General features: G+C 40.1%; 1 protein-coding gene across 1 annotated transcript; it reads left to right on the top strand.

Annotated features, from left to right (window-relative positions):
* The first annotated feature begins 334 nt into the window (after positions 1–334).
* ednraa (endothelin receptor type Aa) lies at positions 335–12,393 on the top strand. Its single transcript, XM_073465290.1, has 8 exons — positions 335–544; positions 1,524–2,057; positions 3,914–4,041; positions 6,623–6,821; positions 8,163–8,315; positions 8,461–8,594; positions 8,988–9,096; positions 9,814–12,393. Exons 2-8 carry the CDS (start codon positions 1,581–1,583, stop codon positions 9,949–9,951), a joined length of 1,338 nt encoding a protein of 445 aa, XP_073321391.1. The 5' UTR covers positions 335–544; positions 1,524–1,580; the 3' UTR covers positions 9,952–12,393.
* The last annotated feature ends 2,007 nt before the right edge of the window (positions 12,394–14,400 follow it).

Here is a 14,400-nt window from a genome sequence, read left to right as displayed (position 1 = left end):
GGATTGAAAGAGAAGGAGGGATTTAAGGAAAGGGGCAGATTGGAGGGGCGTTGGGCTCCCAGATGCCCCTGCCCCTGTGTGTGTCAGTGTGTGTGTGTGTGTGTGTGTGTGTGTGCGTGCTGCTGTGCCTCGGAGATGACTGTCAGCAGGCGGTGCCTCTGAGAGAGAGGAGAGAGGGGGGTGATGTTTCCAAAGGGGGGCCCAGTCTGTTACCAAAGGGAGGTGGAGATTTACTATCCCACCCAGTCAAAGTGTCTCACTGGTGCTCTGACACACACACATACACATGCAGAGATACACACAACTCCACACATACATACACACACACACACACACACACTCAGACAAACTCTCCACAGGAAACTCTGAGCCATAATGCGAAGGCACCTCAGAGCAGACGGGTGCATTGCTCAAACCAAGTGGGATACGGTGCGGCTTTGATAGTGCGTTAATTACTCATGTGATGTGATACAGATGTCTGGGGGCTTCAGCCGAAAGTTTGCCTGACGGTTTCCAAGGGGGCCAGGCAGACATTTTAGAAGAGGTAGGTGAAAACCAAACGTATTTATTATTTATGGATAGATCAGTTTGCGTGCTGTCACAGATCCCAGCAGTGTCATGCTGATGCTAAACTGTGATGCTACTTGAAGGGCTGGCTGCTAAATAGTTCTTTGTGTACTTGGTGACAGCTGGGACTTTGAACAGGAAGAACTCTGGGCTATAAGAGTTGCCTGTGTGGTGACATGATGAAAAGGGCTTCACTATCGATCTGACAGTTTGAAACTTTTGAGTTTTGTGGAATGAATTACTCTGATTTTGTCCAGAAAGTTTGATGTTTTTTCTTGTGAAGAGGCAGTAAAGGTATAGATATCAATAAGAAAACAAAAAAAAAACAAAGGATTCAGAGGGAAATTTTGTTTAGCGGATTCTGACTTCCTCTGATTTTTATTTTAAGGTGAGCATTGAAAAATGCTGACTGTAAATCAGCCCTGGAGTTCTTCTGCTTTGTTAAAGAAAGCACTTTGTTTTGTGACCACATGTGTAAGCCTTTCTAAATTAGAAACAGAGGGAGAATGCAAAAACTGAGGAGATCATCCCGTCGCAAACACACGCAATGTGAACAGCATAAGGAGAAGTAAAGCCTCACTGTGTAGCTGCAACATTATTGACACAAAGACATTACCGACAGCTCCTTCTTCCAGGAACGACTGAGAGCAAACAAGATGCCCAATGCGCTCTGCTGATGCCTCATCCATACTCTGACTGTAACCAGTCCTGGCATCTCCCATCTGTGCCCCCTTGGCAAAACCTTTTTGAAGTCTTGAAGAAGTTGTTTAACTTCCTCACAGCGTTTGAAAGGACAGGAATGCTGTTTAACTTTCCTGTAATTGACATATAATATTCCTTTTTTGGTTCTAAGTGGAAGCAAAATGTGAAATTGAAGTTGCTGGGGTTTTTTCCCCCCCTAAATGTCTGAAAAATAACCAATTTTCCTCTTGTTTTTTGTTTTCCTTCCCCACCAGTGATTCATTGGGACAGTCTTTCAATCAGTGAAATCAAAGCGCAGAGTGTGTTCCATAATGGGCACCCCAGCTGCGCATATGTTGGTGCTAATGGCCTGTATGGCAGCCAGAGGAATGTGCCAGATAAACAGGGCAGAAGAGCGCTCTTTCCCAGACGCTCTCGTCCACTCCACCCTCCAGTCTCCGGATTTCTACAGCACCGACAGTCCCGGCGCGGACCTTGGCCTCAACCTGGGGGTCCAAGGGGTTGATGCTCAAGCTGTGGTATCTTCAAATGTATCCGTCGAGAAGATGCAAAACCGACTTCCAATGTGCACTGCAAACACTAAAACTGAAATTAAGAACTATTTTAGGTACATCAACACCGTGATTTCCATATTGGTGTTTGTGGTTGGTCTGGTCGGCAACACCACCCTGCTGAGGATTATATACCAGCACAAGTGCATGAGGAACGGGCCGAACGCCCTGATTTCCAGTCTGGCACTGGGGGACCTTATGTACATAATCATTGGTATACCCTTCAATGTCTTCAAGGTACATTTCTCACTCTGTTGGTGCATGTTTAATTAAAGTTTTAACCTTCTTTTTTCAAAGCCAAGCTCCTGAGTGACAGCTCTCTGTGTTGATATGATGAAATGCAGCAACAATGGAGGCGATACGCAGAGATAAAGTGTAACATTACAGATGGGAAAAGAGGGGTGGGTGTGTGCCAATAGACGGGAAAGTGTAATCAGTTGGACGTCGTTATCTTCCCCGTGTGGGCAGATTAGTGATGAGAGGAGCAGGGATATGGCTGGCTTAAATAAACACGGGAATCAGGCTGTAGTCACACATGTCAGTAGCCTTGTCGTGACCTGGGACATTAGTCACTGACCCTTATCTAGAAGTTTTATTTTTTCCCAAAAAAGTACTCAGTGCTGCTCAAGTGATAAATCACTTGTGGCGTTTGAACTCAGTTCTTCGTTTGAGCCCCATTCATCATGTTTTATCTAAATAAATGTGAGGGTTAAAAGTTTGAATACTGTAGTCTAAATAAAAATCTGAATTTTTATGTTTCTCAGTTGCTCGTAAATAAGAGTTTTGGCTTATTTTGTTTCTGTTTATGAGCATTTCTGATGTCAACAAACCTTTAACAGTATCAGAAAACATTAGAATCGTAAATTCAGCAGTTTTCTGACGATTATCAGAAGGCCTTTTAATCAGTCTGAGAGCTGATGTCAATTTGTGCTTTGAATTTTGGGGACTCGCAACACATTTGTTTACTTTTGGACTACGGATTGCATCTTTATAATATGAAGCATTTAATGATGATAGATAATGGTTACAGCTCCTGTCATGTAATAAATAGTGTCATGTTTTGTATAAATTATCAAGGAGTGATCAGTCAACCTGATCTTCCCAGCACATTACGGGTCGGGATGCCATTTTACAAGTGAAAAAATTACAAAGCCACCTGGTTAGAATTAACTTGGGACTTTTTTTTTTAGGGCACAGTGACTTTGTTGTCCAAGCGGCACATGTGCAAAAAGGAAACAGAGATCTTACGGGAGGTGGGGGGGGGGGGACAGTTTTTGCACAAACAAAGAAAGAGCCACGTCTATAATGTTGAGACCACGTTGAAACCCCATGTTCACTTCCTCAGGGCTGTGACACTGTTCCAAAAATAATCAGCTCCTAATACACTAAGAACAGTGACGTGGGCTCCTTTCCTCTCTGCTGCTCTTCTGTGCTCCTGGGAAAAACTTAACAAGGCACAAGCACAAGGAAACAATAGAGGGCCAGGAAGCTCCTGCTTTAGCTTCAGCCTTGAGAAACTTGTTTAACACAGGTTAGAGTATATTATACTGAAGGAAAAGTGCCAAACACCACTCTGATGGAAATAAAGGTCTCAAATCACATGACCTTCACTTATTTACCCAAAAGAATAAAAGGTTGGAGAAGTGGCTCTGAGATACTGGCGACGACATGAGTGATTTTTAATGTTTGTAAGTTTTGACAGGCTGTATGTTTGCAGAAGATGTGAAAGCTTTGCAAAGTTTAATCAGCTGATGAGCCCCACATGGTCCGTGTCAGACTAAACTCACTCTGACGTTAAGATGACGCTGAGAGAGCTTTGATGTGCCGCGGCCTGCAGTAAAATTGCCTTACATAGATTTTTAACGATGGTCAGAACGAATTCAGTAATAAAAGTGAGATTAATAACTCCCTAATGGCTCATGAGACAAATTACTCAATTAGAATAATTTACTCTGTGCTGCCAGACAGTGATTTACTGACAAATGAAGTTGGTGTTGCATGTAATGAATGTTTAACAATAACTCTTACAAATGTGATTTGATTCCTTTCAGATGTGTTTACGTGACAGCTATTGCATGTTCTTTTTCCACCAGCTCCTGAGGTCACGCTGGCCTTTTGACCACAATGAGGTCGGCCTCTATCTGTGTAAACTGGTGCCCTTCCTGCAGAAAGCCTCTGTGGGAATCACTGTGCTCAACCTGTGTGCCCTCAGCGTGGACAGGTCAGTGCTGTCACACTCCACACTGTTTTATTAAGCGCCTGCACATGTGAAGGTCAGCTTTTGGCAAGTCAGCACAAAGAGCTCTGCAATACTTTGTGTACTAAAACTAGTAAATAGTCATTTCACCGTAAAAGCGACATTATGTAACTTTTTTACCTTAAAATAACAGCTTCAAAATCATGTTGATGATACAGTGTCTTGTAATAGGGTAAATGGTGACTCTGTCTCAGCCACTCTGCCCCCATATCACCTGTTTCTGCTCTATGTAACTTCAGCGAGAGGGTAGGATCACAGTGTTACATACATGTTTACTTCAACATACAAGTTTTCAACACATAACATTGTTATGACTTCATGAGTTTTGTTTGTAGTTGGCACCTAAATTACGTCTGACAAATTGTTACAGACCTGGGATTTGTGTTTACGACAGTGGTGTTACACTAAGAAACTGTGGGGGGCGCCAAATCTCACAAAATGCCAATTTCTAAATAATGTTGCTTTAACAAACAATTAAATGCTTAACAAACCATTTTTAATTGCTTAATCAATGCTTTATAAAGAATTTTATTGTTGGTTAACAGTGAAATAACTATTAACTAAAGATTACATTTAACAGTTATTAATGAGGGTTATTATATAGTGTTACCACATAATTAAATGAAAGCACAATCTATTCTTATAATTTTGGTTTTGCGCATATGTTTATGATTTGGTACTTGATAAAACATGAATATTAAAGGTGCTCTGTGTAACAATTTAATGCAATTTACATTTATTAATGACTTTTTTATTGGCCATACATGAGCAGATTGGCTGTGACTGTGGACTTCTTTGTGAAGGACCCAGGGTCGGATTTATCAGGACAGCCCAAAGATGTGTCCTGATGCACATTCTCGAGTGCCTCTCTCCGCTCGGCTAACAGAGTGCAGCAGTAGCTAACACTGTTTAGAGTCTGCTAACATAAACAAACGCCCGGTTTCCAGCACAATACAGAAGTTCTACAGAGCCCCTTTAAAGGAGATTTTAGGAAATTAGGTCATTCTCAAAAAACTTCTCTAGCATTATAACTGTTTCTTATTCTCACAAAAGCTTTATTTCATAGAAACACATTAAAAAAGGAAAAACCACAGGCTTCCCACTAAAGTTGCATGGTCTTGTAAAGCCAGTACATGTTTGGAGTCATTTTGAAACACAGAATAGGAAAAATGTTCCAGATGTTTTTTCATCGTTAGAAAAGTGGATACAATTGCACAAAATATGAGGAAGCAGTCAAATCACTGGAAAGACAATCACACAAATTTGATTTGGTTTTGAATATATATGATTATTTTAATTTGATTCCAGTTTAATGAAGATTTGGTTAGCTGGGCTGATGATCACCTTCAGGAAAATGCTCAGCCGATCAATACTGATTCTCGCTGGGAGGTCTGTTTGTTGCCTCAGTGTTTGTAACTGTTGTGATCTTTGTGTGAGCTCTTTTATAAGCAGCTCTTTACTTCTATAATGGGATTATTTGGAGCCATTTATTTTATATGCAACATTAAGTGCAACATTAAGTGCATCATACGTGCGCTGTGAGCTCTCTACATGCTGTTAATGTGAAAAACTCTATCCTGATAGCAAGTTTACTGACAAGTTCCTTTTTTGATAGTGCCTAAACAGACGTTCCCCCATGAATAAATGATGGTCATCATCATCTCACTTTTTGCACTAGACACAACTTTAGAGATAAGAGGCTTGCCTTCCTGTTCTGAAAAGGCTCCAAGGTTCAACCAGGCAGACATATTTAATGACCTCTATTATGGGAAAAAGACAGGCTGCAGTACTGTACAGTTGTGTTCAAGAGCAGATGCTCTCTGTTTGTTTCCAGGAAATGTGTAGCGTATATTTGTGTGTGTGTGTTTGTGTGCGCGGATGTGTTTTATGAGACTCTTTTGTATCTTTTCAATGTTGGAGGAAGAGAAAAAGGTGGATGCATTACCACTTAGTAAAATATAAATGCCGCCATGTTGTTCAACAGAGAAATTCAAATGTGTCATGAAAAATATATTGTTTTTGCCATAAAATCTTGATGCAGGATTTTACTAAAACATTTCGACAAGTGGTTTCCATTAATGAAACAAACAAGCAAACAAGTATTCAGTGCATGGGAAACACAAGCCAACAGACAGACCCCTTCTGCCAACATGGGCCGGTCTGTTTGGAGGCTCCACAAAAATATAAATATTAGATATTTAAAATAAACAATTGATCATCTCGCCTCATCAATTCTTAACATTTTGATATTCTTTGCTGACTGAGCGGTTTGTTGTGCTTGGTGTGTTGCCATGCATAAAGAAAACTCTGTTAGCTTTGTCAGTCAGAGGAGACAAAGAAAATGATGACTTTACTGATTTCTATTTAATGATGGAGCTGTAACTGAAAGCAGCTGAACCGCTGCAGTCCGGATTCAATAAATAATTACAATATTTGTTATTTGTATCTGCTGCAGTAACTCACTATCCCCCGATCATGTTACTTAAATCGAATCAATTTATCATGTCTAATCCATCCTTTATGCCTGTGTGTCTGCCCGTCACAGATACAGAGCCGTGGCATCCTGGAGCAGAGTTCAGGGAGTGGGCATCCCTCTGCTGACAGTCATTGAGATTGCGACTATTTGGGTGCTGTCATTCATCCTGGCAGTACCAGAAGCTATTGGCTTCGACATGGTCACCTTCGAATACGGGAACCAATCCATTCGCACCTGCATGCTTAACCCTCAGTCTGACTTCATGAAGGTACGCCGTCATCCTTTTTTCTTTAATCACTTCTTAGATAAGAAAATTGTTGTTAGGCGCTTTTGTGCCCACATGTTTTCTTGTTTTGAGGCCGAGATGTGCTGCAAAGTACAGTGTGTCAAGGTACTCATGTGGAAGGGCTGCAATAAAGAGACAAAACATTACTGGACTGGAGAGATAGGAAACCCATCTGCAGGAAGACTACTTAAGCTTATGTGGAAGTCCTCTTCTTCCACTTTCACTTTAAGTCTTAAAGTGAAAGTGGAAGTTCATCTTAATATTTCCATTGTCTTAAAAGCGTGTTTGTTTGGCATTAATGGGTGTTTTTGATGACTCAGCTGGTACACTGATGTGCTATTTTGGTTTTATGTGAATATATATTTAGAGCATCAATATAGCAGTTAAATTAATGACCTACAACATTTCATTTCCTGTTTGGGCGATAAATAATTAAAAAGATGATTAGAATTACAGCCAACTAAGGATACTGATTCATATGTGCCACTCCCTTCAGATTCACTTTGCAATCCAGGAGATGATTATTTGATACTAAAACCATTTTGGGTGGAGTATCACTTTAAGAAATAAACCCGGTCTACTTACTCTCACCAAGTGATTGTGGCCTTTTTCACAACACATAATTGATTGCAGGCCAAGTGCAATTACTGAGGCCTGATCTGGGGCCTCAGGCTGAGCCACATATGTGCATCCATCCATTCCATACTCTCCAAACTGAGGTAATCTCTCTCAGATATCAGAGCAAACATAGCCTCCGAACAGCATTATTTTAATAGCACATTTTCCTCTCCAAATGATTTTTCCACCAAATGTTGTTATGTGGGTACTGAGCACATGAGGCCAAAGTTTGGAGTGGATCTCCAAACGTGTTTACCAACACCAAAAGATTTTTTGTTCTTGCTTTTTGAAATTTGGGGATTTTTAAAGAGCATACTTACAATTACTTTTAAACCACAGAGAGCCAGATGGGCCAGAAGTGGCTTTGTTTTCAGACACGACATGGAGGCCACATGTAGCACTTGCATGGACTGCAATGGCACTGGAGTGAAGGGGTAGTCTGGTGACGGTTTAGGTCTGGGTCAGCATGCAATCTGCAAAGTAACTAGTAACTAAACTTATCAAATAAATGTAGACAGGTAAAAAGTACATTATTTTCCTCTACAATGTCGGAAGCATAAAGAAGCAGAAAATGTGACCACTCAAGTACAAGTACAAGTACCACTCAATTGTACTAAAGTACAGTACTGAGTTACATTTCATCACTGTTACTGGGTAAACTTCACCTCGTAACTTACTGCTTCACGTGTGCTTGTTTACCTGTAGTTCTATCGGGACGCAAAGGACTGGTGGCTGTTTGGCTTCTACTTTTGTGTACCATTACTCTGCACAGCTATATTCTACACTCTGATGACCTGCGAGATGCTCAGCCACAGGAATGGCAGCCTCCGGATAGCCCTCAGTGAGCACCTCAAACAGGTAACATTTTAAGGGAGTTAAAATGAATCCACAATGGCTCAACCAACAGTCTTTATAACATGGCTTTAACCTCTATCTCTCCATGACACAAACTTCGTCATCGCCTCTCTAATGGTTGAACAAAATCTGTCGTTTGTCTCTGCAGAGGAGGGAGGTTGCCAAAGCCGTCTTCTGCCTCGTTCTCATCTTTGCCCTCTGCTGGTTCCCACTGCACCTCAGCAGGCTCCTTAAGCGGACCGTTTACTCCCCGAAAGATATCATGCGCTGTGAGCTCCTCAAGTAAGTTTACTGGTAGAAAAAAACCCTCTTACACGTAAGTTACTTAAAGGTGCAATATGTAAGAATTTTAGTTGAAAACATTCGAGAATTAACTAAAATCATTATCATTTATGTTTTGATATGATGACCTCGATGTATTATGTTGCAGAGATATTTATCGAAGTCAGCATGCTTCTGTGCTAGCGGTGTAGACACCAACACTCCCCTGGTGCTTTGAGTCAGGACCGCTAGCTGCACAGCTAACTGAGCTAGTTCGCTCATGGTACTTTAAGTCAGCAGTTATTCTGGTGATATCTTGCTCCTGGCATTTTTAAGTAAGAAATTCGACAGGATGAATAATAACAAAAAAACAAATAATAACAATCAGCCTTTCTTCTGTTTTCTATTTATCAGATTCCTGTTGGTCCTGGATCATCTTGGTATAAACCTTGCAACAATCAACTCCTGCATAAACCCCATTATCCTCTACTTCGTCAGTAAGAAGTTCAAAAACTGCTTCAAGGTAAAGTACCTCCCAACAACAGATGGATATTTATGCATGTAACACACTCAAGCCTCACACGTTATCGCTCTCCCTCGTACACACACTTCATATTTAGTCTGGCCAGTAAAACAAACAGTGAACTCGGGTCTGAAGTCTGTGACACACAGGCTGGGACGGTGATGACATTCCATGAGCAACATGTAAAAGCAGCCTGGTGATTTATGTATTCACTTTGCAGGGCTGAGGTCACACACTGCAAACTTCTGTCAAATGGACCTGAGGTGGAGATAAACCATGCCTTAAGTTTGCACGTTAACAGAGTTGTGGGAGGGAGGTGGGGGAGCAAACGAGAGAATAGCTACACATATCTACAGCTGCGACCTCGCCTGTCAAAAGATAGAGAAATCTGACTAGCAGCTCCTTTAAATCAGGCTAATTAATGTGTGATATCAACCTGGAAGTCACTGCTCTTGGACAAGAAATAGTTCGGCACAAAGCCACATAAATCGGTGACTTGTTGATTTTGCACTTTGGCTTTTGTACAGATTAAACAAGCAAGACAGCATGTTAATTAGTCAGTTTTGGAAATGCTGGTAGGTAGGCTAGGCTAGCTGTTTCCCCCTGATTCCAGTCTTTATGCTAAGCTAGATATTTAAGAATGATATAAAATAATGAAACATATTTTCCATCATTTTGATTTTTTCTCCTTTTTTTTCTCTCCACATGTTCTTCAAGTCGTGTTTGTGCTGCTGGTGTTACTCTGACAACCAGCTGAGCAGCATCGGACCCATGAACGGTACCAGTATCCAGTGCAAAAGCCCCGAGCCCAACAACTTCCACACTGATCGAAGCATCAGGAAAGACAGCGACTGATCCCCCACATGAGGAATATTTCCAAGCTCTTCCATTCACCAAACGGCTTTTAAAATACAACCAATGCTCATCCTATAATATATACACAAAAAAGCACTTTTTCAGACCATAAATGCACATCCTTAAGACCACTGAAGCAACATATGATCCTGGCGGAGATGGATGAGGAAGAGGAACAAACAATGGGTTTGGTGTTCAATGCTCTGAAGTTGCCCAATCCTCTCAGCGGGCGAAACTTCCTAACATAAACTTCTTGCGTTCCCACACCCACGGACAGTGATGCTGTAGCGTGAGAGAAGAAGAGGTAGAGCGGGATGAGAGGGAGGAGGAGGACTCTTCAACAGGAAGCAGCTGAACGGTGACTATAAATTACTCTCAATCAGTAGCTGAGCGCGCTATTCCTGTAAAGGGCAACACTACTGGGAAGGATGCACAAAGCTACAGGAAGGAAAAAGCAGACTGCATGCTGTCAGAGGGAATGATGGCAGATGAGCGTGCGCTGTCCCCAGGAGTTCGGTGACGGTGGAAAACAGGAAGGCGTGTTACTGACTCGAGCAAATATTAATTTTCCATTAAACACGCGAGTGGTTTTACAGTGTATTTTACTCACACTACATTGAGCTACCTTGTGGTATAATTACAAGAATGCTCTGAAGTGAATTTGCTTCATGTTTGACTCCTGTTCGACTGCCTAACAAAAACTTTCTGTACTTCATCAGGAAAAGAGAGAAAATGTCTCTGAACAGAAAGACAATTTTTGCTTAATGATGATCCACAGAGCTTCAAACTTCTGGTTAGTAATCAACTAATGAACAAACGTCTGGTGTTAGAAAAGCCAAAATACGCAGGCACAAAATCAAGTACAGGGTTATAGATTTAAGAGTGGATAACTCTGTATTTTCATAGCACTTGTCAAGCAAATGATAAATATGAAGTAATGCATTATGACAGGTGTGATATCACCATAATCCAAAAATGGACAGGAATGAACTTTTTTTCTGAACACTGTGAATTTTATCAGTTATAACCAAAGGTAATTGTGACTTTTATGCTTGTATAACCCATTGAATATATACAGTATATATAAATATAAAGTGCCCACTTTTATAAAGTGTTATATTGCAGTGACAATATTATTTTACTCAGACTACATTACCTGTGTAATGACAAGGGCAAATGAGTTGTTAATGGTGGTAGTAAGCGCCCCAAATATTAAAGGAATAGTTTGATATTTTGGAAAATATGCTTTACTGTTTTCTTGCCAAGAGTTAGAGGAGAACACTGATACCACACTCATGTCTGTACTGACTATTTAGTTACAGCCACCAATGGTTAGCGTAGCTTAGCATAAAGGCTGGAACAGGAGAAACAACTAGCCTAGCTTTGTCTGAAAGTGACAAAATCTGCCAGCACTTCTAAAACTGACTAATTAACTTTTTTGGTTTAAAGCATACAAAAAAACAAAATGTAAAGTGGCAATTTGTATTTTTTTAGTGGTAAGCTACAGCTAGCAGCTAACAGGTTGTGGAAAAAATATATATATTAAGCAGCTAACCAACAAAAACCACAAACAAGATATAATGTGTTTATTAATGAACTGTTGAGTTGCTAGCAAGAAAATGTTGTTACCCTCCAACAGAGCCAAACTAGCTGCTTCCCCCTCTTGTCAATTTGTATGCTATGCCAAGCTAACCAGCTGCTGGTTGTAGGCTAGCTAACCAGCAAAACCCCCAAACATGATAAACATATTAATTAGCCTGTCTTACATACTGCTGTGAGACTGGGTTGTAATTCGATAGCTTAAGAGTTACTAGCAGGTGGATTTTGTTTCCTTCAGGTAGAGCCAAGCTGTTTCCCTCTTTTCCATTCTTTATCCTATGCTAAGCTAACTAGCTGCTGCTACCCAGCAAAAATGAGATAAAACATATTAACTGATGAGCTTTAGAGGTGTTAACAGGCAGATTTTTTTTACCTTCAGCGGAGCCAAGATAGCTGCTTCCCCCTGTTATTTGGCTTTATGCTAAGCTAAGCTAACCGTCTGCTAGCTGTAGCTTCACATTAATGGACAGACATGAGTGACGTATCGATTTTCTCATCTAACTCTCAGCAAAAAAGTGAAAAATGCCATTTTCCAAAACTATTTAAACTATTCTTCTTATGTGGAAATGATACTCAGCTACCAAACACCTATACTGCCTTATGCTATTTGATATGTGAATACATGCAAACCTGACGTGTGTTTGAATGTGTGTATAATGACTTGCACTTCTTTAGTTGGAGTGTTTTGCACACTTGTGTAGATAGGAACAGGCGGAGTCTGTACAGTATTATTTTACCACTATTCATTGAAGCAGTTCATAATGGAATTCATATGTTTGTTGTCATTGGTTAAACATGTTAACCTCATGCTGCTGCTTATACCAATAAATCAATTTCCATCTCCGCTGTCAGGAACAAGGAGGCTTACTTCACCATCATACTGATATTGGGTTCTCTGGGAAGTCGAGGGGGCCCCTTCTGTTTTTCATCTGCGTCTGTGAGAAAGAGGCGTCTGGGAGTGATTTGAAGCACACTGTGACCTGCTTGGCAACTGAGCCCTTAGGGTTGCTAATGTCAGCGGAGAGGATGTGAACAGCGTGGACGGTGGGAATTTGATACATATAACTCACTTCTCATCCGTGTTGCCAAAAGAGTCTCAAGGAGAGCAAAGTTTCACCATTACTTATCCGTGTTTTGCTTTGATGTGGCAGGATTATATACATTTTTGCCTAAAAACAATTTCATAACGGTCATATGTAATAAGAATTTAATCTAATTTAAAACTACACAAACACATTTCAACTACATTTCCTTAATTTTTTTTTTTTTTGTCTAGATACATTATATAAAGCACTAGATGTATCAAGACAGAGACTGTGGCAGCTTTTCACCATTCAGTGTCAGGTTGTTTGTGACCGAAAGTCTCATTAACTAAGGATTACGCTCTCTATACCTCTCGAAAAAGAGACAATTACCAGAGCCAAAGTTGAAAAACGTCCAGAATCAACACAACAATCTTCACTGCCAATGCTTTATCGTACGTTGGCCTGTTATTTGTTTCAGCGGGTCAGTGATAAGTCTAAGCCAAGTCATAAACTTTATGAAACTGGTCCATATTCCTCATATGAAATCATGTCCCAACCAGGTTCCAGTAATCCTGAAGAATATACAGAATTGCTCCAAACTTTGGTTGCTGAGATATAACATTTCACAGTTTGAAATGAGATAAAAAAAACTTTAAAAAAAAAAAAACTTATTGGAATATAGTCATGCTTTTCTGGGAAGTGAGGGAGAGAAATCCGACGGTATGAAGGAAGTGAGGGAGAGCTCTGTGGAATTTGGTGGGAACCTTGTTTCTTGCCAGCAGTAAATTGAATAAAGCTCAAAAACAAATAATAAAGGATCCCAAAGGTCCAAAGTGCTTCTCCATGCAAAGCTCATTGAGGTTTGGTTGATGATACAATAGATATGTTCAAGGCCAATCGATGTCCGTGGCAAAGACAATGGAAGGCGGCTTCACAATAAGCCATTTTCTGTTCGGACATCAACAAAAGCTTGATTTCAACGTAATTCTTGACAGGATACTTATGATATGATAACAATGATTCTTGTCCATTACTTTGGATATGAGAGGACTCTCAAAGGATTGTCAATGCAAAAAATGCTGTTCTTTTTTTTTAAAAAAACAAACTTCTTCCAGTCTTTGTTGTGTTTCTAATGCACAGTGAATATCACACAAGCGCCTTTTCGTTAGTGTTTTCTGCATCAAATTTAAAAAGTATGTGAGAAATACAATATATTATATATATTTTAATCTTATTTAAATCATTTTAACTGATTGAATTATTCATGCTTGCCACAAAATCACACAATCAAAAATACAGATTCCATTTCCACTGACTTCCAAAATAATTAAATCATTTTCTGGTATAACATACGTAGATATCTTACAGTATTTGTAAGCTAACAAATATTTTTTAAATATGCAGCACTAAAGCACAATATTAACTGGCATGACAAGAATCTGCTCTTAAGGCCCTGTCTCAAAGAAGATCCATGTGTAAAAATCATATTTCATATTTGTGGTTTGTTTATTGTCATGTTATTGTCATAATGAAGTAAATATATTTACAACAAATTATTATTTAAACACAAATGCAAACAAATGGGTGGATGGAATTAGTAGTGTAGGGTGTGAAGAGACGGGAGGAGGAGGAGATCTCAACTGGACTGGCTGCTGCTTTGGCCTTCAGGTTCAGACGCTGCATACAGGAAAAACTGAGCAGCAAACAGCACAAGCAAAGAGAGGAGTCATCACAATGTGTTGCAGGCTCCTGAATTCATCACTTCTTTAATCAAATTAGCAAACAGCTTTTCTAATCCCAGGTAATATTTCAGCAAAGACGGACT

Source organism: Pagrus major, chromosome 1 (genome assembly GCF_040436345.1).
Source record: "Pagrus major chromosome 1, Pma_NU_1.0".
In the NCBI taxonomy this organism is placed as follows: Eukaryota; Metazoa; Chordata; class Actinopteri; order Spariformes; family Sparidae; genus Pagrus; species Pagrus major.
Note: the sequence above shows the minus strand (reverse complement) of the source record. Positions and strands in the feature narration are given on the sequence as shown.

Bases quoted from the DNA above. Each gene is read 5' to 3' on its own strand.
- ednraa (XM_073465290.1), top strand. From the start codon at position 1,581: ATGGGCACCCCAGCTGCGCATATGTTGGTGCTAATGGCCTGTATGGCA. The intron at 8,316-8,460 runs GTAACATTTTAA...TTGTCTCTGCAG, and splicing joins TCAGTGAGCACCTCAAACAG to AGGAGGGAGGTTGCCAAAGC. The intron at 8,595-8,987 runs GTAAGTTTACTG...TCTATTTATCAG, and splicing joins ATGCGCTGTGAGCTCCTCAA to ATTCCTGTTGGTCCTGGATC.